A 22,067-nucleotide genomic window follows, 5' to 3' on the forward strand; every position below is an offset into this window, starting at 1 on the left:
TAGAGACATTGAACATCTTTTCATATGCTTGTTGGCCATTTGTATATTTTCTTTGGAGAAGTGTCTATTCAGGTCCTTTGCCCATTTTTTAATTGAGTAACTTATTTTTTGTTGTTGAGTATGGGAGTTCTTTTGTATATATTGGATATTTGTATTCTTTTGTATATATCTGGATATTAACCTCTTATCAGGGGTTATATGATTTGCAGATATTTTGTCCCATTTCTTGGGTTGCCTTTTCATTCTGTTGATAGTATCCTTTGTTGTATAGAAGCTTTAAATTGTGATTAAGTTTAATTTAGTTTTCTTTTACTGTCTGTGCTTTTGGTGTCATATCTAAGAAATCATTGCCAAATCCAATGCCATGAAGCTTTTCCCCTGTGTTTTCTTTTAGGAATTTTATAGTTTTAGGTCTTAGATTTGGATCTTGAATTCATTTTGAGTTAATTTTTGTATATGGTATAAGGTAAGGGTCTAGCTTCATTCTTTTGCATGTGGATATCTAATTTTCCCAGCACTGTTTATTAAATATACTGTCCTTTCCCCATTATGTGTTCTTGGTACCCTTGTCAAGGATAATTTGATCATATACACAAGGGCTTTTTCTAGGCTCTTGTTCTGTTCCACTGGCCTCTGTATTTGTCTTCCTGTCAGTACCATGCTGTTTTGATTGCTGTAGCTATGCAGTAGGTTTTGAAAACAGGAGATATGAGGCCTCCAACTTTGTTTTTCTTTTTCAAGATTGTTTTGACAATTCAGAGTCCTTGAGAATTATGTGAATTACTTGAAATATATATCATGTTTATTTATGTTTTAGTTTTATATGTTCATTGCTAAAAATTGCTAGAGAACTGAGCATGTTAGGGATACCAAAAGTGGTGGTGATAGGATTTGAGTGGACAGTTTTAACTAATTTTATTCTAGGTGACCTTCTTGGTAACCAACTTCCCCTTCATTGATTCCAGGACTTGGGAGAATCTCCAGCTACTTTATTCAATGGATTATGTACTTTCTCTTCTTTCAGATCCCTACAAAGTTAAAAGAGGCATTGAGAATTGCCAAAGAATGTATAGAAAAGAGACTAATTGAAGAACAGAAGCAGGTAAGTTGATAATAGTTCCTCATTACCCTTTAACAGTATGGTGTCCCCATCCTCTGCCATGGTGTTTACAGTGGTTGACTTTTAACAGATTGTTCACACCACAGACATTTTGTGCATACTTACTGTCAGCCAGGCCCCAGGCTAGACGCTGCACCACAGAGCTGAATACTGTGCAGTCCTGCTCTCAAGGAGCTCAGTCAATGGGGGAAACAAACATGTCCACCAAGGATGGTCCTCCTTTATGATCAGGGCATGGAGGTGGTGGGGATGGTCCTGCTTTATGATCAGGGCATGGAGGTCGTTGGGGCATCCATGGTCCTTGCTCTCTCTAACGATGCTGGGACCACTTCTTCTTCTGTAATATAAAAGAGAGAAAGCCAGGAAGGAAATCGGGAGAATGAGAAAGGTCTTCATCCTCTGGCATACACTTCACCCAGACATCCAGACCTACACCGGGAGGTAGACAGGCTGAGAACGGAAAGATATTTTTTTTGTCCAAAATGAAATTTGATTTGGCAAAACATGTTGGAGAAGATTTTCATTAGGAAACTGCCTTACATGGGATATGCTTATGTTTGTGATGAACTGTGATCTCTTAAAGATTCACCAGCATCGAAGACTGACAAGAGCTCAGTCACACCATGGATCTGAGGAAGAAAGAAAAAAAAGAAAGATTTTAGCTCGAAAGGTAAGCCTGTTGTCTCTATGAATTCTTGACTACATGTGAAGGAAGTTCTAGGTTAATGGTGCACATTTAATCACAGATTTTGTACTATATCTCCTTGAAAGCTAAAACTATTTCCAGATGACTGGTTTTCAGCTTTTAAAAAAGAGCCATGTAGTAATGAGCAGAGAAATGGACCATGTAGTTTCCTGGCTTGCTGGGCTGATTATGGCATCATGTAATCCGAGGAAATAATTGGCCTGAGATAGTAAAGTCAGCATTCTTGGTTTTATTTCACCCTTTAGGTTTGGTTTGTGGCTTCTTCACTGTATTAAGTTATGAGGCCAAATATGACCTTGTCTGTAGCTAGTTTAACTGTGTGCCTGGAAAATATTTTTATTCTCACTCCAAGCTTCAGTGTATTTATTCTTTGCTTCCCCTCCCCTTCTTTTATTCTTGAAGAAATCAAAACGATCTGCTATTGAAAATAGTGAAGAGCATTCAGCAAAGTACAGCAACTCCAATAATTCAGGTAACTGGTTATAGATTGTAGTGGGACCCAGGACCCAGAGGTCAGAATCGGGAGTCTCTGGTTGGTTACGAGGTTCTGGTGGGCAAATACCGGGCAGTAGAGTAATGAATGCAGAGAACGAAAACACTCTGTCTCTAACAAAGGATTGCAACAGCATTCATGGGCTCACAGGACTCAAGTGCTAGGAGGGACCTCAGAGGTTATTAGGTAGCTTGGCCTCTTCACTGATGATGGCAAGACTTGATCAATCAAAGGCACGGGAGCATTAGCCGTGGAAGAAAAACAGACGTGACTTAATGCAAGGCCTCCTGGTTTTTAGTAGAGCCCACATGAACAGAAATGATCTTAAATCCTGCCCTCTGCTCTGGACCCCACATGGTGGGAGGAGGTGCCCTCCTGTGTGGATTAAGGAAAGGACTCAATGGTGTCTGGGGATGGCAAGAAGCATCATTCCTAAAAGGCCAAGATGGTACAAAGAGCACTGTCCTGAGTTGGCGTCCTCACTGCCACTCCCAGCTACCCCTGGCCCAGCCCCGCTGGCTTTGGGCTTAATGTCCCCATCTTTGGAAATCAGAGGCAGATTGAATAATCCCTGGAGGCCAGCCAGTTCTTCTAGTTTATGAATCTGTGAAGTAGAGTTCCAGGGAAGGTTTCACCCTAACCCTGGCAGCTTTGGCTCAGCCCTAGAGGGCCCAGGGAAAGGGGGATTTTTGGAGGTTGAGGGATAGCTGATTATACTTTTAGGCAGAGGAAGGACCTAGCAGAGATGGAGAATTTGAAGATGCAAAAAGGGAAATAATTGGGGAGCTAGAAAACCAAGGCGTTAGCATCAAGAGCCCAGCTGTCAGTTTCAGCTTTAGAGGAAACCTGTCCATCTTCTTTTGGAGGCAGGAAGAGTGAAGAGCGGCAGGGGAAGAGGCACAGATGTTTAGAAGTGGAAGGAAGGGAGGAAATTGAGGGTGTTCAGCAAGGAGGGTGTCTGCCTGGGGTGAGAGGAGAAACTGAGGAGTGCACCAGATGACTAGGCTGCAGCCCTGAGGGCCGGGTGAGCTGGGGAGAAGGTAGGTGGTGCAGCAGAGCTGGAAATTAGAGGAGATGGAAGGAGAGAGACCACAGACTCCAGAGGGAGAGGAAGAAGCATGTCGACACTACTGCGGAGTCCAGGCTGGAGAAGGGCTCAGGGAGAGCTACAAAGGAGAAGGAGGGAAGGTCCCAATGAGGACCAAGGCAGGCTCCTTGGGGATGATTGCTGTTGTGGCCGGCAGGTCATTTCAGAGTCGAAAGTCTGTTTTTCCTTGGTTGTTGGGATGGACATGGACCAGTCCTTGTCATCATCAGCCTGAGACTCAGGCCTCCAACCAGCAGTCATTCTGCCCAGCAGCTCATTCTTTAGCAAGAAAGCCTGACTCTGTGCTCTCCAGCTTCCTGAGACCCTGCCTGCCTGCAAAGCCCTGTGCCACATGCAGCCAGGTGGGACTCCAAGGACTCCAAGACACTTTCGTGCCCTCAAGGAATTTAGGAAAGTGAAGTAGCAGTTGTTGATGGAAACATACAGATCATTCCCAGACCCTACTGGAATCACAAGTTCAAGCTTCTCCCTATTAAAATCTGTTAACACTATGAACAATATGAAAACAGCATGCATTGAGTTTTACCTCCTTTTTCAGTAAAACACCTCTCATATTTTATAGGGAGCTGAGGGAATATTGCAAATAATGGGAAAGTATTAAACTGGAGAGAGGTGTGGTTTAATTAGGACATTTCTCATCATGCCCAGTGACTGTGAGGCACCAACGTGTCCTGTGGGTAGTGAGTGAGGTGATGGCCAGAGGCTTAACCAGAACAGCTAGTGGTGGTTTCTCAGGGGCATGTGATGACAACCTTCCCTTTAGATGCGTGTGCATGTCAGCCCAAGAATCACCAGATTAGGGAGCTCTGGTTAACAGGTAACCGTAGGATCTCCCTGTGTAGGAGGGGCCTTTATATCGCCATAGAAGAGGATTATGTAGGAACCTCCTATTTACATTGGGCCAGGGGGATATTTTCTAGGGATTTCTAAGCAATAGGAAGATGCTGAGAACTTGGGAATATTAGAAATATAATAAGGTTACTAGGTCCAGAAGAAGCCTGCATCATATGGGATTTTGTCCTAATGTAAATAAGGATATTTACTGAATTTCAGGTAAATGTAGGCCTGGAAATCCACAAACTAAATAGCCTATCCCTATCTAATTGAATGTACCTGCTGATAAAATGGAACTTCTACAGAAAGCATTACTGGGTGAATGTTGTAGTGAGCTCTCCCTTCGCTTGGAGGGCCCCACCAAGCTGCTCTTGGCTGCCCCACCTATCCGTCCCCTGTACCACTTGTGGCCACTGTGATTTGTCATTACCTAGGGGTGCGGGTTAGGTCAGGAAGAGATATGGCAGCCAGTTGTATAAGCCCATGATTGTGCAAAGTTCAGGTTTTAGACCACGCGGGCTGTGGGGAGCAGTGGGAGCCCAGGAGCTTCCTGGGACCTGCTGAAGGCAGCAGACCTGCACTGGGGTAAAAGCCCGTCGTCACTGGGTCCAGTCTCTGAATTTTCTGTCTCTTATCACCTTGTTCCACAAGGTCCACACGCTAAGCCAAGTGTAGAGTCTCAGACAACGGCTTGGGCCAAATTCCAAATGTCTATCTTTGGTCCCCATGAGTGTGTTTCTCTGTGTTTTCTCTTAGCAGGATCTGGGGCCAGCTCACCTCTCACGTCCCCGTCATCGCCGACTCCACCCTCTACATCAGGTTAGTAATGGCATAAAGTGACACGCCTCCCTCCTCTCCACCAACAGGAGGAGCCGGGGCTGTTTCTCTTCCTGCCCTGGCCCAAGCATTTCCGGGGTCAGATAGCAGCAGGCTTCTGAAGAGAGACCAGTGGGAGTGCAAATTAGTAGTGTCATTCGGGAGAGCTGAGGTTCTCCATTTCCAAGCTCGGATTTCACAAGGAGTGAACTGGTTTCAGGGCCACTAACCACCTGCTGGCTCAAGCTTGCTCTCTTCACTAAAACACCTCACACAGGGCTCCTCAGATCAGAGCTTGTCTTGGTGTGTGCTCAGCTGAACAAAAATGCGCTGCTCCCCAGGGGCCCTGTCCTGCCAGAGCTCTCTCCTCAGGGGGCCTGACATTCATCATGTCAGTTTTGTCACAGAGCAAAACTGGTGAGATGCCTAGGTGCAGGAATAACCACCAAGTTTCTGATCTTCCGATAGCTGTTTACACTCTGTTCTGCTTTGTAATGCATTTCATCATCTGAGTATTTTTCTGTCATTAGCCTTTGTGAATTAAATCAGATACTATAAGTTTTGTTTGAAAAATGTAAAAAGAATTCATCTTGGGGACTATTTATAAAAATAGTCTCTAATTTTGTGGAGTAGCCTCATAATACTGTCTTTCCTTCTTTCCTTTTTGAACTGAGGTCTCTCTCCTAACCATATTGCAAGCCTCATAAAAACACATTGGGGCGCCAGTATCTCCTTTTGCTTCTTGAATGAACCAGATGTTCTATATATCCAAGGAGCTGGTTCTGCTACTCGAGCTTGCCAGCTGTGCTTGGAAGGCTCCCTGAAGCTGTTAGAAGGGAGAGTCATTGGCAGGGGGCTGACATATGAGTTGATACCATATTTATTAATACTTAAGGCAGCACCCTGGAGCTACCAAGATCCTTACTCAACTACTCTCAAATGCTTCTCACTGACCCTCCTAAAAAAACAACACAGGCAAATGCAAGGGGACTAGTTTAAATTACTTACTTCTGGCCAGTGGGTGTCTCTTCTTACCAGCTGAAGGTGGTTACTGGTGGCTTATTGCAGAATGTTCTGAGGCCAGGGCCTGTTTTGAGTAGCAAAGTACTTGGCTCATGGGGATGATATTCTTGTCCCTGTCTGACTTTGTCAGTAGATTTTTACAAAAAAGCCCCCAAATATTGATGAAGACAGAAAATAGACTTCTCTGTCTTTCATAGAGGTGACCCGTTTAGGCCAATCAGAAATTTCTGGCAATGGGGAGGCATGGGCAATATATATAACCCTGAACTTTTGTACCCCCACAATGAGCTGAAAAAAAAAAAAAAAAAGAAATTTCTGGCAATCCACTGCCCAGACTATATTGAGGCATTTTCTAGAAGATAGGATATTAATTTAACTCCACTTGGACATATTAAGAGAATTGGAGAAAATGAGTGAGAGTGTGTAAACCTCCTTTAACAAGCGAGGTGTCTGTTTAGCGTACGGAGCACCTTGCTGTGTGCGTTAGATGTGGCTCTGGGCAGTTAACTGACAGTTCTCATCTTTAAATACTTTGGGGAATTTACAGTCTATTTGGACTTTTAGGGGGAATTCTCTAATTTACCTGTGCTTTAAATGGGAGCTTTCTCACACAGTGGCAAGTTTGCATGAGATGAGGTAACTTTTAGGATGAGAGAATAAAAAGAAGAATCTTTTGTAATTAGCATCAGTGGTGGACAAACTCTGTCTGAGGTGAGTGGGAGCGGTAGGGGGCATCACTGTGAATTTGGTAGCGCCCACCCTGAAAAGGAGTCTTGAGGATTTAGAGGGAAAAAATGTGAGGCCTCAAGGACAATCAGTGCCTGGCAAGTACTGGCTCCTCCTTTCCTTGATCTCCCTTAATGTTGCTGTTGACGAAATTGACTCAGCCTGCACTCTGACCTCTGCTGGGCATTTCTTATAATGCAACTTACAAAAATGATCACTAATACTTAGCACTTGCCTGGCAAGCTAGCATTTCAGGTCCTAAACAGGGCACCCACAGGGAGTTTATTCATTCAAGATATAGTCAAGGTGCATTTATCTGGCTTCTTGCTGGTCTTCTCTGTCTCACTTCCTCTCTGCACAATGCCCGTCTTGCTGTAGGAATCATATTTACTCCAGTTTACATCTTTACTTCTAGGCCAAGTTTACGTTTTTTTTTTTGTTTTTTTTTTAAAAAGCATGCTTATCTGGGAACAAAGTCAAAGATAGTGTTTTCCAGCCTTATAATGAAATGCAGTTTTCACAAATGAAAGGAAAAGTCTTTACTTTCAGGGGCTAGTATTAAAAAAGAAACCCTGCAAAAGGTAGCATCTCGACACAGCTTACCTGGGAAGCCTTAAGGACTGCACCGTGGGTTGGAGAATCTAAGCTTGAGGGCCGACAGTTGCTGGTTCTGGGACCTTGGGCAAGGCACTTGCCCTCCCTGTGCTTCAGGTTTGCCATTTATAAATGAGGATAACAGCGATGCCTGCCTTGGCAGGTTAGTATGAGGGTTTTGTGAGTTCCATGTGTAAGGGGCTTAGGACCGTGCCTGGCACTTAGTAAGCCCTCGGTATGCCTTTGGTTACTGAGTCATTTCCGCGTTTGGGTTTTGGTTACCTGTAAAGGGCAGAAAGGTGGAAGCTGGAGGAGACTCTCACAGTTCTAATATACTCTAAATCCACGTGGGCTCTGCCCTTTGGCAGTTTGCTCAGCAGCAGATCAACAGCAATAGATAAGCTTAAGCAAGCTGACTTCGGCAGCAGTGCCTTTCTTCCTGAAAGCATCAATTTTAAGCACATTTATGGTAGCTAAAGGTGATGTTAATCTCAGTTTCTTCTAGGATGGGGCAGAAGTAACAGAAGTTTCTAAGTGAAGGAGTCTTGCCCTTAAGAGCCCTTTCCAGCAGTTGTGTAAAGGCTGGTGCCTCTTCCTTTCCTTCCAGCTCCCCCTTTCTTGGGGCCTCTTCTTGAGGTCCTTACCAAATTGATGGGAGAAGTATCATTTCCCTAAGTTTGCTGGCAATTCCATTGGGTGGGGTGGAATTCTCTAATACTCTTTTGCTAAGACCCCTATTTTTTTCAGGGAGAACATTCCTGCTTTAGCACTTTCTTTCCTGCTAAAGGTTGTTTCCTGCCTCAGGAAGGTCACTCTTTCAAGAATTTAAAATTCTTTATCCTGACTTACTTCATGGTAAATATCACCGACTAGTGTTTATACTCTGTATTTATAGAGCTGTGTGGTTTGAAAGGTCACGTTTATACACACACAAATATTTCCTCCCATCCTCCTTTGGGAGCAGACTCACCTTTTGCCTTGCTATCTTTTTTCTTAAATGGATTTGCAAAAGAGTATTTTAGGAAAGCTGAGTAAGCAGGACACCATAAATTGTTGTAAAGTTATTTAAAATAATCATAGCCAATATATTTTGAACACTTATTCTGTGCCAGGCATTACTTAAGTCATTTGTAGTCATTGTTTTCATTTGATCTTCATGAATACTTTCCTATGCTATCCACTGCACATGGACTCTAGCATGGCTTCATTGTACAGATGAAGAAACTGAGGCTCAGTAGGGTTAAGAGACTTTGGCCAAGGTCATACAAGTTAGGAGGGTTGCTAGAGCCAGAATTCTAATTTGTCTGTCTTTGTTCATTTATCCACTGATTTATTGAGTGCCTGCTTTTTGGGGGGATGCACTGCTGTTAAACACTGTGCTTGGCTAGTGCAAAAAGAACCCTAAATGTACAGTCAGTAACCCTGGGCTTGAGTCCTAGCTTCCTGGCTCTACTGCTTTCTAACTGACTTTGGACAACTAATTTCCATTCTTTGAAGCTACTTTTAAAAGAATTCCTGCTCTTTGTTAGGTAGATAGTGTAGATGGCAAGGCTGTATAAGCAGTGAAGTACTACCAAGGATAAGCTATGAATGCCTTGCAGTCAGAGAATTCTAGCCCTTTTTGCATGAAGTCTATATTTCAAGCAGTAATTTTGAGGAGAGAGACCTGGCAGTTTGCAGAAAACCCAGTGTGTAATAACCAGTGGAGAGAAAGGGAAGTTTTGAATCTGGAGTGCTGGAGGCGGGAAAACAGAGCCTTGTGGGCACAGAGAATGACTGAGAGCTTAAAAAACAGAAAAGAAGGTTAAGAATTAATAAGGAAATTAGACGAAGGAGATTTCCAGTAAAAAAAAAAAAAAGAATAAGAAAACAAACAGACTTAATAAGGCACAAAAAAAGAGATAATTTATTTACAGTGTTGGCGCTTCCAGGGTTTGCTTAGCCAAATTAAAGTCTTAAACCCAGTCTAGGCTCAAAATCGATGTCTAGTCATAAGAATTGCCTGTCTCTCTTATAAGCTACACATGCACAAAGCAGTGGCCATCTTTGGTGTGAACAGCTCTGCCCTGCATTGTGTCTCTTTCCCACTGCGGCAGCCTGCTGTGCCCACTCACAGCCCCCCTCTCCCTCTCCTAAGCCCAAGCCCAAGCCCAAGCCCAAGCCCCAAGTGTGTGAGCTCTCCCCAGAGTCTTCCCCCACATCCTCGTTTCTTCCAGAGCTGTCCCAGATGTGCATGGTTGGCCTGCCCAGCCCCGCCCCACGTGTGGCCTCTTTCCCAGCCTGTCCCCAGGGGAGAGCGGTGGGGCAGAGTTGGGTCATTAGGAACTCTCCTCTGATTCACTGTCTGGGAAAGCATGATTCTTCACATTTCACCTAGAATCTAGTCAGTAAAAAAAGAAGACAAGGAAAGCATTTGCCTTGCTTTCTTTTTTAAAATGGTTTGATAGCCCTAAGTAAGTTTCACTGCCCAGTTCAGCCTCTAGGCCACAGCAGCCTCTGGGGAGGGGCCCACAGGCTCCAGCTTGGGAGGCCACCCACCCACCCCAGAGCTCTGCCCTAGACCTGCTCTTGCTCTCCCCAACGCTAAAAAGACAAATCTCGTACTCTAGGAGACTTGGTTGGGAAAAAGTGGTGAGTTTTTATTTCTCTCCCCTCTTGATGAACTGTCCTTGTTTAGTAATAGAACTAAGTACACTCCTTGCCTCCATTCTGCTCTTCAGAGGGGTAAAACCTTCCTGGCTCTTCTGAAGTGAGCGTAGTGCTTGTAAATAAATAAAAATAACACCTAACTGGCTCAGAAGAAAAAGAACGCGAAGAAGAAAGTGATTCATTGGTTACTCTATTGGTACATTTGCCATGTCCTAAAAGAGTCACAATCATGTTTACAAACCAGTACATTTTGTGGTTAAGTATATCTCAGTTTTGCAGTGAGAATAGTCAGCATGTGATTCAGACTAATATTTTATTGTCTGTTACTATTTGATTAAATGACACTAAAATCTGAATAATGACTTGTGTCCCCTCTCTCTCTTTCTCTCTCCTTGCTGTTTTCAGTAGAGCATGCACCATTTTGAACGTGAATTTTCGGTAAAGTAAACTATGCTGATTTCTCTAAGTTTAAAGATGCTCTGTTTCTGTATGTGAAATAGGACCCAATGTGTCTCAATCACTGAAGTGATAAACAAGTGGGAAGGCAGATTTGAGACTATTTCCTTATCTGAACACTTAAATGAAATACAGCATCTTTAAAAAGCACTCAAGTAACTTCATCTATATTCATTTCATTTTCATCATGACCTTCAAAGTCTTCATTTTCACTCTGATTTTAGTTTCAAAATACAGCTCTAAAACCTGCAAATCAACTGCATGGCATTTTGGTGTATTATAATTTTGGAAAGATGACTTTCGAGGTCCCATTGCTGCAAAAATGTTTGTTCCTAGTTGCTGTGATGAAGAATTAGGCAGTTGAGGTCTTGGTTAGAGAGAAATAACTTACTAGCCTTTCTACTAATCATGGGGAAAACAGATCTTTTTTAAGCATCCTTAATAATTTGCAAGTTGGGACACAAGTACAGCCTCCTCATCTGCCTGAGGCAAAGGGGAAAGGTGGTTCCCGAGAGCTGGGGGCTGCCGGCTTCCAGGGGTCACGGGTCTCCATTCTCTCCCGAGGGTAGCTCGTAGGCCTGGTGTTGCTCTAGTGTGGTCTAGTGGCCGCTTGGCCTCCCCACCTACATGTGTGGACCACAAAGGAACTTGGAGCTACAGAGATCTGTAGATTGCCCACTGCTAACTGCTAAAATTGGCCTGAGGAAAGGGGAGGAAAGGGGACCCTCAGATGTCCTTTTCCCGAGTCTGTCGAGGATGTTCCTGGCATGGCGCTCCTCCCTAGATCCAACCTGTGCTCTGGCCGCAGCAGTCTGTGTCCTCCTCAGGGCCTCTGCTGGGTTGCCAGGTTCCCGTCTGGTTTGGTGGAGGGGGTTGTGGGGAGGGTAGAGTAGTTGGTGCTCATGTTTTTTGGCTGAGAGAAAAACGAGATGGGAGAAATCAGGACTGACCTGGTTATAACTGAAGACGGGCTGTGGTGGAGGCTCCCCCATCCTGGTGTGAGTTCAGTGAGCCATCAGTCTCACAGGGGATCCGTCGCTCTTGTCTGTGGCCTGGGGACAGGGCCTATCGGAGGCCTCTTGGCAGGAGGAGCTCACTGGCGCTTTAGAGATGGAGGGAGCTCAGGTGTCAGTCGGTTGTTCCCAGGTGTGTCACAGGCCAAATTGCCAACTTGCATTTGGCCTTAGTTACCCCTGCCCCCAGCTTCCTGCCATTGTTACCATCATGTTGTAGCTTATGCCCCGATTTACCTTTAAAGGAAGCTTGCAGGCCATGGAAAAGGCAAAGACAGTCAATGGGGCTTGGAGTCAGAGACTGTGAGTCCCAGGGCTGTGTTCCTGCCTCCTCCAGTTTTGACCTTCTGACTCCCAGACGTCCTCTCCTGGTCCTGGTGAGTTGGGTTCTGGCCTGCCCGGCCCTGACTATACGCTTCACGATCCACCAGAGTGAGGAAGAGTGAGGACGAGTGGACCTCCTGGGACATCAAGCCCCTTGCGACTGGTCCGGCACCCAAGACATCAGGGTGACCTTGCTCTATACCCTTGGATGAGCAGCCTGTCCTCCCGCACAGCCCTCAGCATCCGTGTGGTTTACAGGCACAGGCTACCCTGTAGGACTCTGGGCATTTTATTTATTTACACTACCTCCATTTTTAAACGGATTTGTTTAAAATGACAAGAATTTCACCTTTACTTGGTAAATGAAGATCCATTTACTGACCCCCTTTCCCAACCTCCAAACGCTGTGGTAGTGCATTTGCACTTTTAATTCTGAGTGCCTGCTAATGAGGCCAAAGTGAAGCGTTGGTTCTGTCTGAGGCCAAGCATTTTGTTCTGTGCCAAGATTGTAGCCTGTACCCCTGACCCAGCGCCCGAGGCCTGTCTCTAGCTTCCCAGAATTCTCACCTGGAGGGGTAACTGCTCTCTGGATGGCCAGTGCCTTTGGTAGAACCCCCAAGTGCTGCTGCAGCCCGGAGCCTGTCTTCTCGTCCTAAACCTTGCAGTGATTCTTCTGTGTCGGGTCGAAGCACAAAGCTGGGAGGCAGAAACGCCGCAGCTCCTGCTGAGAGCTGCGCCCTGCATGTCAAGTGCAGATTCTGCGGCCCTGAGCGCCTGGCAAGGGCACTGACACCCACTCACCCCGAAACAGGCAGAGCTCACTCCTCGGCGCCCGCTTGGCCCTGCAGTCAAGAGACCAGTTCCAACGGCCTTCAACAGAGGTTTCCCCACCTCCTCGCATTTCACTGCTCTCTATGTCACGTTTATTCTCCACAGTTTTCTCACCTCAACACTTACTACAGGCTTAAAATCCTTTTTCTCTTTATAACACAGTGACGTAAAGCCAAGAACATTTCCCTAGAGTCCACTCTAGCATTGAGCATAATAGAACTTCATTCATGAGTTGTCATCGTGTAGAACCAATGAAAATTCCATTTTGTTCATTTGTCTATATTTACTCTTCATTTGTATTGCTCTATTATTTGAGAATTCCAGGATTGCAGAGCATGAGTATATGTATTTGTGTGATTCTTTAATTTCAGCTGCCTTAGGTTTGGGTAAAGATGTAAAGGAAGGTAAGTGATTTTCTATGAATTGTAAGACGTTAGTTACCTGTCACGCTTGGTGAAAATGGTGTCCTTATTTGTGTATTTTATTGGTGATCCTGAACCGTCATCCATACAAACTCAAGTAGTGATAGGTATCTTTACCTGTTTTCACCACAGCTCGGCAGCCGTTTGGGGGAAACCACACAGTGGACCATCTCCCTGGTGTAGCCCTGGGAGGGGTAGAGACAGCAACAGACAGGTGGAGTCTCAGAGAGCTTCAAGGTTCACAGGAGATGGGGACAACTAACTCTGGGCATAGGAAAGTTCTTTAAGGCAGAACTTTTTGTGTTCTCAGTGTTTATTTTGTCCTGAGAGAACAATTCATTCATTGACTGAAAATATAAAATTCAAGTTGCAAATGTTCATGTGCCTGAAAGCTGAGGGAAGTTTTAGAACCTGCCCAGTGTCCCTCTCCTTGCCCGCTAGGGTATAACAGAACTTTCTAGTTTCTCCTGGTACTTCAGTCAAGATGTATGTTTAGTGCAGTTCTATTCTGTTCCTTAATTGGGCCGCGGTGGAAAGAATGGTACTTCAGGAAGACTCCTCCCTAAGAATGCCCTTGCCAGAGAGAGAGAGAGATCCCCGTGCCCCCTGCTTGGCACTGCTAACAATTATTAGCATTTTACAGTTCTTTAATGCAACCTAATAGGAAATGATTATTCGAGACAGACTCCTCTGGGAAATGCATAACCCGGCAGGCACTGGTTCCTTGCCAAGAATCCCGAGTGGTTTGTTATTTTGTATTAAGTTACATCCTTCAAATATTGTGTGTTGGAGCAGCTAAAGAACTGTTCATCCCTTATGAGTAATTGACATTCAGGTAGCCTGACTCTGTGCATACAGATGTCTTATCTTTAATTGCTGGCCCCAAAGTAGATAAAGCTGCCCAGGACCTGCCTGATGCAGCTAAGGGATGCAACTCTTCTTTTGGGACCATTACTAAAATTTGGAAATGAGGTCAGAGCCTCATTTGTGCAGAGACTGTCACTGTGTATGGTTTCATGTATTCTGTAATATTTGTGCCTACAGTCTTTTTTCATTTGACTGTTATCTGAGGGAAATGACCACCGTTCCCCTTTGATACTTCTAGCTTTTTTGTTTAGTATTTTAAAAAATCCTGCAATACTTGGTGAGGAAAACATGAGTCCATTCTCCCCAGGACGAGCAGTAGCATGTGTGCAGGGCAGCTGGAGAGGTGATTACTGACTGTCCTCTCTTGGCCTTTTTCCTCCACAGGGATATCTGCGTTACCTCCACCTCCTCCACCTCCACCTCCACCACCAGCAGCTCCCTTGCCTCCCGCAAGCACGGAGGCGCCCGCCCAGCTCTCACCCCAGGCTGTGAACGGTGTGAGCCGAGGGGCCTTGCTCAGCTCCATCCAGAATTTCCAAAAAGGAACTTTGAGGAAAGCTGAAACCTGTGATCACAGTGCTCCTAAGATCGGCTGAAGCTTCCTGTTTACACTTGGAGGGAAAATTTCCTTTTTTTTTTTTTTCCTATTCACCCCCACCCCCTAAAGTATCCTCTTCCTGGGTAAATAATTGCTGAGCCAGTACAGCCACATACAGCACTATTTTGCAGATGCTCATGTACGAGGTTTTTCAAGAGAGAAATATTCTTCAAGTAGAATAAAGTTAGGCTGGCACTGCTGCCTTAAGAAATATTTTGCTCCTTTATTATCACTGTAAAGGAGTTTTATTCATCCTCTAACGGGCATCTTTTTGGGGCAGCAGCAGCAGCAGATTGGAATCAATATTTTCACCGACTAAAGGAAATGGACAGAAAAACAATGACAATGTTCAGGCACAGCAGTGAATGGCCTTTGTGTTGCAATCCCTTCTACCCCGTCAGCTCCTAGAAATGTTCCTCTCACAGTTCATTTCTCTAAAGCATTTTCTGGTTATTTCATAGATAACTCCCATTTTTGCTCCCTTTATTTTATCTTAGACATTAACACTGTAGCCCAAAGCATAGTTCTGTTGCTACGTCAGAGAAGCCAACTGAGTTCTTCACTTTCCCCCTCAAGTAGGATGGGGAAATTTCTTAACGTTCTCTTAAGTTCTAACAGGAATACCGTTGTGATTATAGAACTCAGGGCTGCTAAAGCAACTACTTTAGACCTATAGTTCTTTTTAGTTAGAATGTGTTGAAACAGACAAAAAAAAGTTGAAATCAGAAAAAGCTCTTGCCAATTAGAGGATCTTTGTAATCCTCAGCAATTAAGTCAACTTTGGGGCTTGGGGGGTCAATATTACAATGTAAGTAAATTTGGCATCTATAGAAAACAATTCTGACTTTTGAAAGACTTATCTAAATACATCATCTTTTTAATGTTGCTCATTTATTAGAAAGATCCTTCATCCTATGATTTGCTTAAACCTTTAAATAAATTGCACTTTAAAGGATTATAAATAATCCATTTAAAAATTGAAGTACACACATCAGTGTTGGTTACTATGCAGAGAGAATGTCATTGTGTATAGTTTCATGTAATCTGTCATAAATGTCAGCTGTATTTTTTATTAAAATAAACCATGTCAAGAAAATGTGTTGTCTGTAGGGTGGCTAGATAGTTCAAATGAGAACTTTTTGTAGCATCTTTTGTAAACATACAGATTCACACGGTCTCTCTAAAGTTTCCTTCCTACCTATCCTGTTTGTTTTCTTTTCTGTCTTATTTTCCCTCTTAATAAGAGCTACTAATCCTGCCTTGCTCTTTTAGTTAGGTACTACCTATATGCTTCTATAACTGATTTAACCCATCTTTTCCATCGCAACTTCTGAAGAGACCGTTTTTTGGCAATGGGACAAATACCTGACGTAAACTTTGCTTTCATTTTAAAGGGAACCCTACTAGAATTAGGCATTTGAAGCATCTGTGGACAAGTTCCTGGCCCAGTGTGATGCAAGCTAGGTGATTAGTTCCTGATGGAGGCTGGGAGGCCTGAGTCCTTCTGAAGTCAGTTTTGCTATTTTTGGATAGTTTCAGATATTTCAATAAAAACAGGCCATGGTTTTGTACAGTACCAGCTTTTTTTCCATTTGGCACTAACTTAATAGAATTTGAGGATTTCCCCCCACATTTATTCTTTCACAAATATAAAAATATAATTGGTCATAGTCAGGAATTCCTTTATTCCTTATCAAAACAATCTAAATGATTATATGCTTTCATTTTATACATATAAGTTATCTTTTTTTTGGATATATCTTGCAACAAGATTCTGTCACATTCATATTTTGTCCTTATAGTGAAAGAAGGTAAAATTTTACATTAATCTTATTCAAAGAACATGGCAACTGTAACAGACACAGAGTAGCATGGAGTCTAGGGCAGAAGAGTGGAGAATTCTCCACACATACACACATTTAAAACTTCTTCCCAGTACAAAAACATCTGTTGTTGCTTTAGAGATCATTTTCCTTTATGAATAATAGTAAGGTCTTGCAGTACAATCCAGATGAAGTGCCAGCAAGTATTTCAAATAAATTTCAATGACTTGATATTCAAGTCCAAGCTAGATATTTAATGTTTTCTTTATTGCAAATATGATGTCTTTGACCTGAGGTACAGAGTTGTCTTCTAGAATCTTTGCATAAGGCATAGGGACGTCAGCACCAGTGACACGAACAGCGGGAGCATCCAGGAAATTGAATGCAGGACCTAGGAGAGAAGGCAGGCTTAACAGAGAGAGAGGCAAGCAAAGCCCTGAATACGACCACCTTGGCTCAGAGGTGTATCTGCTCAGGAAGAGAAAACATAAGGCAAAGGAATGTTAATTATGGGGAACTGTTTCTGGTTTTGATTTTTTAAACATTCACCCTAAAGAGACATTCCAAAACGACAAGTTGAAAAGTTCAAGTCATTTGGCCACCCCTAGCTTTCAATCTCCTTATCCAGTATGTATTCAGGTATACAATGTTTATTATAGCTTGACTGTATTCTAGAACCAGTTTCTCTGAAATACCTTCCATGATCCTGGCACAGATTTCAGCTCCTACTCCAAACTGTGGCCAGCCTCCTTCCACGGTTATGAGATGATTTGTCTTCATGACACTGGCTTCTATGGTTTCAATGTCCATTGGCCTGATGGTACGCATATTTATCACCTAAACAGATAATATAACAAGTAAGTCTCAGCTGCTGCATCACAAATAGATCCCTGTCCCCATAATGCCACTTCCTTTTTTGTTTCTTGTTAATCTTTGGGTCTAGGGAAATCTTATCTGCCTATGAACAGTCACATGAATATTGAAACTGTAAAGGAGAAATTAATTAAAACAAAAAAAACTCTATCTCTACTATAAGCAGCTCTGTTCTGATAGATTCATTTATCCTTATTGGCTTTAACTTCCCTCTTATAAAAATAAATAGCTAACATTTGAGTGCTTACTGTGTATCAGACACAACACTAAGTATAATTCTCACAACCACCCTATGATAGAACAGTACTTATCCCTATTTTATAGCTGCTGAAACTGAGATTTAGAGTACATAACTTGCCCAAGTATAACTAGCAAGTGGTAGGTTCTGGATACGAGGCTTAGAATCATTAACTTCTGATTTTTCCCCTAGCTCTAGCTCCAAGGCTGGATCTTAACTTGAGAAAACAGGTACTATTCTAAAAGATTCAGAACCTAAGTGCTAAAAAGCTAAGTATTAATATTTGAAAAGCAAGCAGGTTCCCAGCTTTAAGCAAAGACAGAAATGTGTGACAAAGCAAGACTTTACATCTAGTTAACCTGTTACAGAACTATTTCTGGGAGCCTATTAAAAGGAGCCTTTCTGGGCCGGGTGCGGTGGCTCACACCTGTAATCCTAACACTCTGGGAGGCTGAGGCAGGAGGGTCGCTCAAGGTGAGGAGTTCGAGACCAGCCTGAGCAAGAGTGAGACCCCCAGTCTCTACTAAAAATAGGAAGAAATTAGCCAGACAACTAAAAATATATAGAAAAAATTAGCCAGGCATGGTGGCGCGTGCCTGTAGTCCCAGCTACTTGGGAGGCTGAGGCAGAAGGATCGCTTGAGCCCAGGAGTTTGAGGTTGCTGTGAGCTAGGCTGACGCCATGGCACTCTAGCCCGGGCAACAGAGCGAGACTCTGTCTCAAAGAAAAGGAGCCTTTCTGATTCCTTAAGAACAAGTGAATGTCCACTCACCTCACATTCAATTCCCTCTTTAGATAGTACCGTTGCAGCTTCTATGCAGTGGCCCACAGGTCTTGAATGGGAAACCACGGTTATATGTGTCCCTGAAACAGAGTGGTCACAGATCAGAGGTGGAAACTAAAGATGCTGTGCCACTCTGCAGCCACCTGTGGCTCTTACTTGTTTATAAAGTCTTCAACTCAACTTCATTCCAGTGAGCTGAGGAATGTAGCAGCCTTCCTAGAAACAAAATACAAATCTACTGGACTGAGACTGAGAAAAGCACAACTGAATGAGAAATCAGGGCATCACAAATTAAGTTGAGCTCATCCTATAATTTTTTAGTCACAGTAATTGGCAATAACTCCTAGATTAAATCTGAGCAACATAAATAGAGGAGCTGGATTAAAAATAATGTTTAAATGTATGCTAAGTTCTCTCACCTTGTCTTTCTATTTTGGCTTTTCCAATAGGAATGAGAAAATCTTTTGACTGAGCTTCAGCAGGAAATTCAAAGGGAACTCCATACATCAATTCGTTCTCTAGCACCACCACTGCAAAATATCATAAATATTTAAACAAAAGTAACTAATCACATGCAGAATGACTAAAAATGTATATATGGCAATATCATTTCTCTTGTGAAAAGTTTCACTGTGCTGATTAGGGAGCCTTGTTTCTCTCATGTCTGGTAGCTGTGAGGATGGTTTAGGTTCTTACATTTATAGTTTGGTCAATATAATTTTATCAGTTGAGGTTAAACCAGTGTTGTGGGTGTGTAGTAAATGTCTCCTTAACGGGCCCCGTTATAGTCAGAAATAAGAAAACAACCACATTCTTTACTATTTTTACTAAATCTATATATGATTAACATTTTATATGCTATGTCTAAGCCTAACTAAAAGACTTTTGGTTCCTTCAATGCAAAGATTTCATCTTAGTTTTTCAATCTCCAAAAGAGACCCACGGGTCACTCTGCTGACCTGGATTGTTATCCCGAATGGCTGATTTTATAAGTCCTTTGGCATCCTCTGAACTCCAGGGGCTGACCACCTTTAAGCCTGGGCAGTGCCCATACCACGCAGCAAAGCACTGTGAGTGTTGAGCAGCTACGCCTGCTGAGGCACCATTGGGCCCCCTGAAGACTATGGGCACAGGCTGAAGGCCCCCTGACATGTAGTAGGTTTTGGCAGCTGAGTTTATAACCTGGTCAATGGCTTGCATAGAGAAATTGAAGGTCATAAATTCACAAATGGGCCGCAACCCAGCCTGTCAAATCAAAAACATGGATGTTAGAAAGACTAGAAACAGCAATGAAAAACAGCAAACAACCCCTCCATTCCTCCAACATTCAAATGTTTTTAAAAGGTCATGTTAAAAGTAATTTCTTTGGATTAGCTTCATAAAAGTTTCACATACCATAGCTGCACCTACAGCAATCCCAGCAAATCCCATCTGTAATGGAGAATACAAATGTAGATGAAAATCCATAAAAATTAGGACAATGAACACTAACAGACATGCCCCTCAAAGGTCTGCTTCCTGCTGGAAGGCTTACTTCGGATATGGGAGTGTCTATGATCCTCTTGTCTCCATATTTCTTCCACAGGCCTCGACTAACCTACAATTAAGAGTTGATCCCATTACTTTTAAGTATATCTGGGTCAATAGCCTCCTCGATTTTGTATAACTTTCACAGATTTTAGTTACCTTGTATGCCCCATCATACTGGGCAACTTCTTCCCCAAGCAGAAATACCTTCTCATCTCTTTCCAGCTCCTCATCCATACCTTGATTTATAGCATCACGAACTGTCACCTGTCACAGGTATGGGAAAATAGTTGATAAACTACAGGACTATTTAGAGATTCTATTGAAATTCTCTTCTTTTATACCCAGGCTGCCCTCAGCATACAATATAAAAACTAACACTAGAATAGGCTTCTCTTCAAAAGTTCAAAGAATTCTAAAAGTAACATTTCTATCACACAGAATCGGTCTTTGATTGGATGTATTAATGATAAATTTACTGAATACGTTCCTTGATTTGCATCCAAGTCTGAGAAACCTGCTTGCTGGCCAGACTAGCACACAGACAATTTCCTAAGTAGAAAATACACTGAGTTGTTTTATTACCATACTTGGAGTACTATGGGGCAGAGAACTGCCAAGAACACCTAACTAATGCTAGTAACTGATCTCTCACTAGGTGGCAGGCACTGCCAAACACTACATTCAGGATGAAGGAGTTCTTATCTTAATACATGGAATGGTGGATTTCTCTAGTTAAAAAAAAAAGGTGGGAGGGAACCATATGATCCAGCAATTTCACTTCTAGGTATATACCCCAAAAGAACTGAAAGCTGGGATTCAAACACATACTTGCACACCAATGCTCACAGCTGCATCATCCACAATAACCAAAACAACCCAAAGGTCGTCCATCGTTGAATGGATAAATAAAACGTACATACAGTGGAATATTATTCAGCTTTACAAAGGAATCAAATTCTGACACATGCTACAACATGGATGAACCTTGAAGACATTATGCTAAGTGAAATAAGCCAGACATAAAAGGACAAATGATTCCACTTACATGAGGTTTTACCATAGACAAACTCGCAGAGACAGAAAAGTGTAACAGAGGTTACCAGGGGAGGGGGAATGAGGAGTTACCGTGTAATGGATGAAGAGTTTCTGTTTGGGATGATGAAAAAGTTCTGGAAATGGATGGTGCCGATGGATGTGAATGTACTCAATGTCACTGAATTATACACTTTTAAAAAGTACATTTTAAGTTATGTATATTTCACCACAATTTTTAAAAAAGCGGGGGGTGAAGGAGGAAACGTTTAGTCTTAGTTTTCTCCAATTGCCCATCTAATTCCAAACAGCCTCGGGGGGGGGGGGGGTGACACGCCGGTGAGATTGGCGCCAGGCGTCGACAGAGGCAGCACGGGTCCCACGCAGGATGCGGACGTCTGCAAACCGCAGGGCCCACGGCGCAGTCTCTCCCCGCGGCGCCCGCAGGACACGGCGCAGGCGCGACCCCAGCCTCCGCCCCGGCGTAAGGGCCCCCTCCCGACCCTAGTCCGGCCAGCGTCCGCGTCAGTTACCTGCAGCGCAGCTGGTGCGGTCCGGTGAAAACGTCTCTTCAGCAGCCCGGAGACCTGGCGGGGAGAGAGAAGGACGCTCAGAGGGGACGCAGAGAGAGTGGTAGGGGTCGCGCAGGGCCATCGGGGCCGCGTGCCGCTGCCCACCTGCTGAAGGGGTCTCCGCACCAGCCCAGACACCGCCGCCATCTTGGTCGTGTCCTCTAGCAGCTGACAACACAGCGTGTCCGACGACGCGAGCAGGCCCCGCCTCCCCCACGGGCGCAGGCCAATAACAGGGCGCGATGCCTGCGTGCCCCGCCCATCCGCTCACCGGCCGAAGGGGCGAAGGGGCCGGCCGAGGTGGCGTGTGGTTGGCTCTGCCTCTCCGCCTCCGGCCGGCTCAAATCAACTTTATTGACAGCAGGCGGTGGCTGGCTTGCGGGGTGCACGCCGGGCACACGTCCTTGGCCGTTGTCGCTTGAAGCTCGAGGACTAGAAGTCAGACTCTGAGGAGCATGATCTCTCTAGGCCAGAGGGAGCTTAAGACTTAGGCCAGCCTTCTGTGGCTACTGGAATCCTTTTTTTTTTTTTTTTTTTGAGACAGAGTCTCACTATTTCCTAGGCTAGAGTGCAAGTGGTGTCATCATAGCCCACAGCAGCCTCAAACTCCTGGGCTCAAGTGATCCTCCTGCCTC

At 43.9% G+C, this 22,067-nt stretch overlaps 2 protein-coding genes across 53 annotated transcripts in view; one reads left to right on the top strand and one right to left on the bottom strand.

The window, feature by feature from the left end:
* Positions 1–15,781, top strand: part of PXK (PX domain containing serine/threonine kinase like) — a 77,179-nt gene extending 61,398 nt beyond the window's left edge. For 6 of the 50 annotated variants that reach the window (XM_069475949.1, XM_069475988.1, XM_069475953.1 and 3 more), the window contains 5 exons: positions 1,025–1,102; positions 1,704–1,790; positions 2,229–2,298; positions 5,018–5,080; positions 14,367–15,781. In XM_069475949.1, coding sequence (XP_069332050.1) covers positions 1,025–1,102; positions 1,704–1,790; positions 2,229–2,298; positions 5,018–5,080; positions 14,367–14,578 — 510 coding nt within the window. In that variant the 3' untranslated portion in view covers positions 14,579–15,781. Of the gene's footprint in view, positions 1–1,024; positions 1,103–1,703; positions 1,791–2,228; positions 2,299–3,728; positions 3,769–5,017; positions 5,081–10,474; positions 10,508–13,064; positions 13,102–14,366 lie in introns of all 50 variants that reach the window. The other 44 variants (XM_069475967.1, XM_069475975.1, XM_069475978.1 and 41 more) reach the window with 17 other exon arrangements.
* Positions 15,782–16,245: 464 nt separating this feature from the next.
* PDHB (pyruvate dehydrogenase E1 subunit beta) lies at positions 16,246–21,602 on the bottom strand. Of its 3 annotated transcripts, XM_069473746.1 has the most exons (10): positions 21,538–21,602; positions 21,394–21,447; positions 19,985–20,092; positions 19,833–19,895; positions 19,694–19,729; positions 19,258–19,543; positions 18,718–18,828; positions 18,287–18,378; positions 17,099–17,240; positions 16,246–16,794 (listed from the first exon to the last, which is right to left on the bottom strand). In XM_069473746.1, the coding sequence occupies exons 1-10, from the start codon at positions 21,577–21,579 to the stop codon at positions 16,649–16,651; spliced, it is 1,080 nt and encodes a 359-aa protein (XP_069329847.1). In that variant the 5' UTR covers positions 21,580–21,602; the 3' UTR covers positions 16,246–16,648. The 3 variants fall into 3 exon arrangements, with proteins under 3 accessions (XP_069329847.1, XP_069329848.1, XP_069329846.1); XM_069473747.1 differs by lacking the exon at positions 21,394–21,447; XM_069473745.1 differs by having other exon boundaries at positions 21,394–21,602.
* Positions 21,603–22,067: the final 465 nt, after the last annotated feature.

This window comes from Eulemur rufifrons, chromosome 7 (assembly GCF_041146395.1).
Source record: "Eulemur rufifrons isolate Redbay chromosome 7, OSU_ERuf_1, whole genome shotgun sequence".
NCBI lineage: Eukaryota > Metazoa > Chordata > Mammalia > Primates > Lemuridae > Eulemur > Eulemur rufifrons.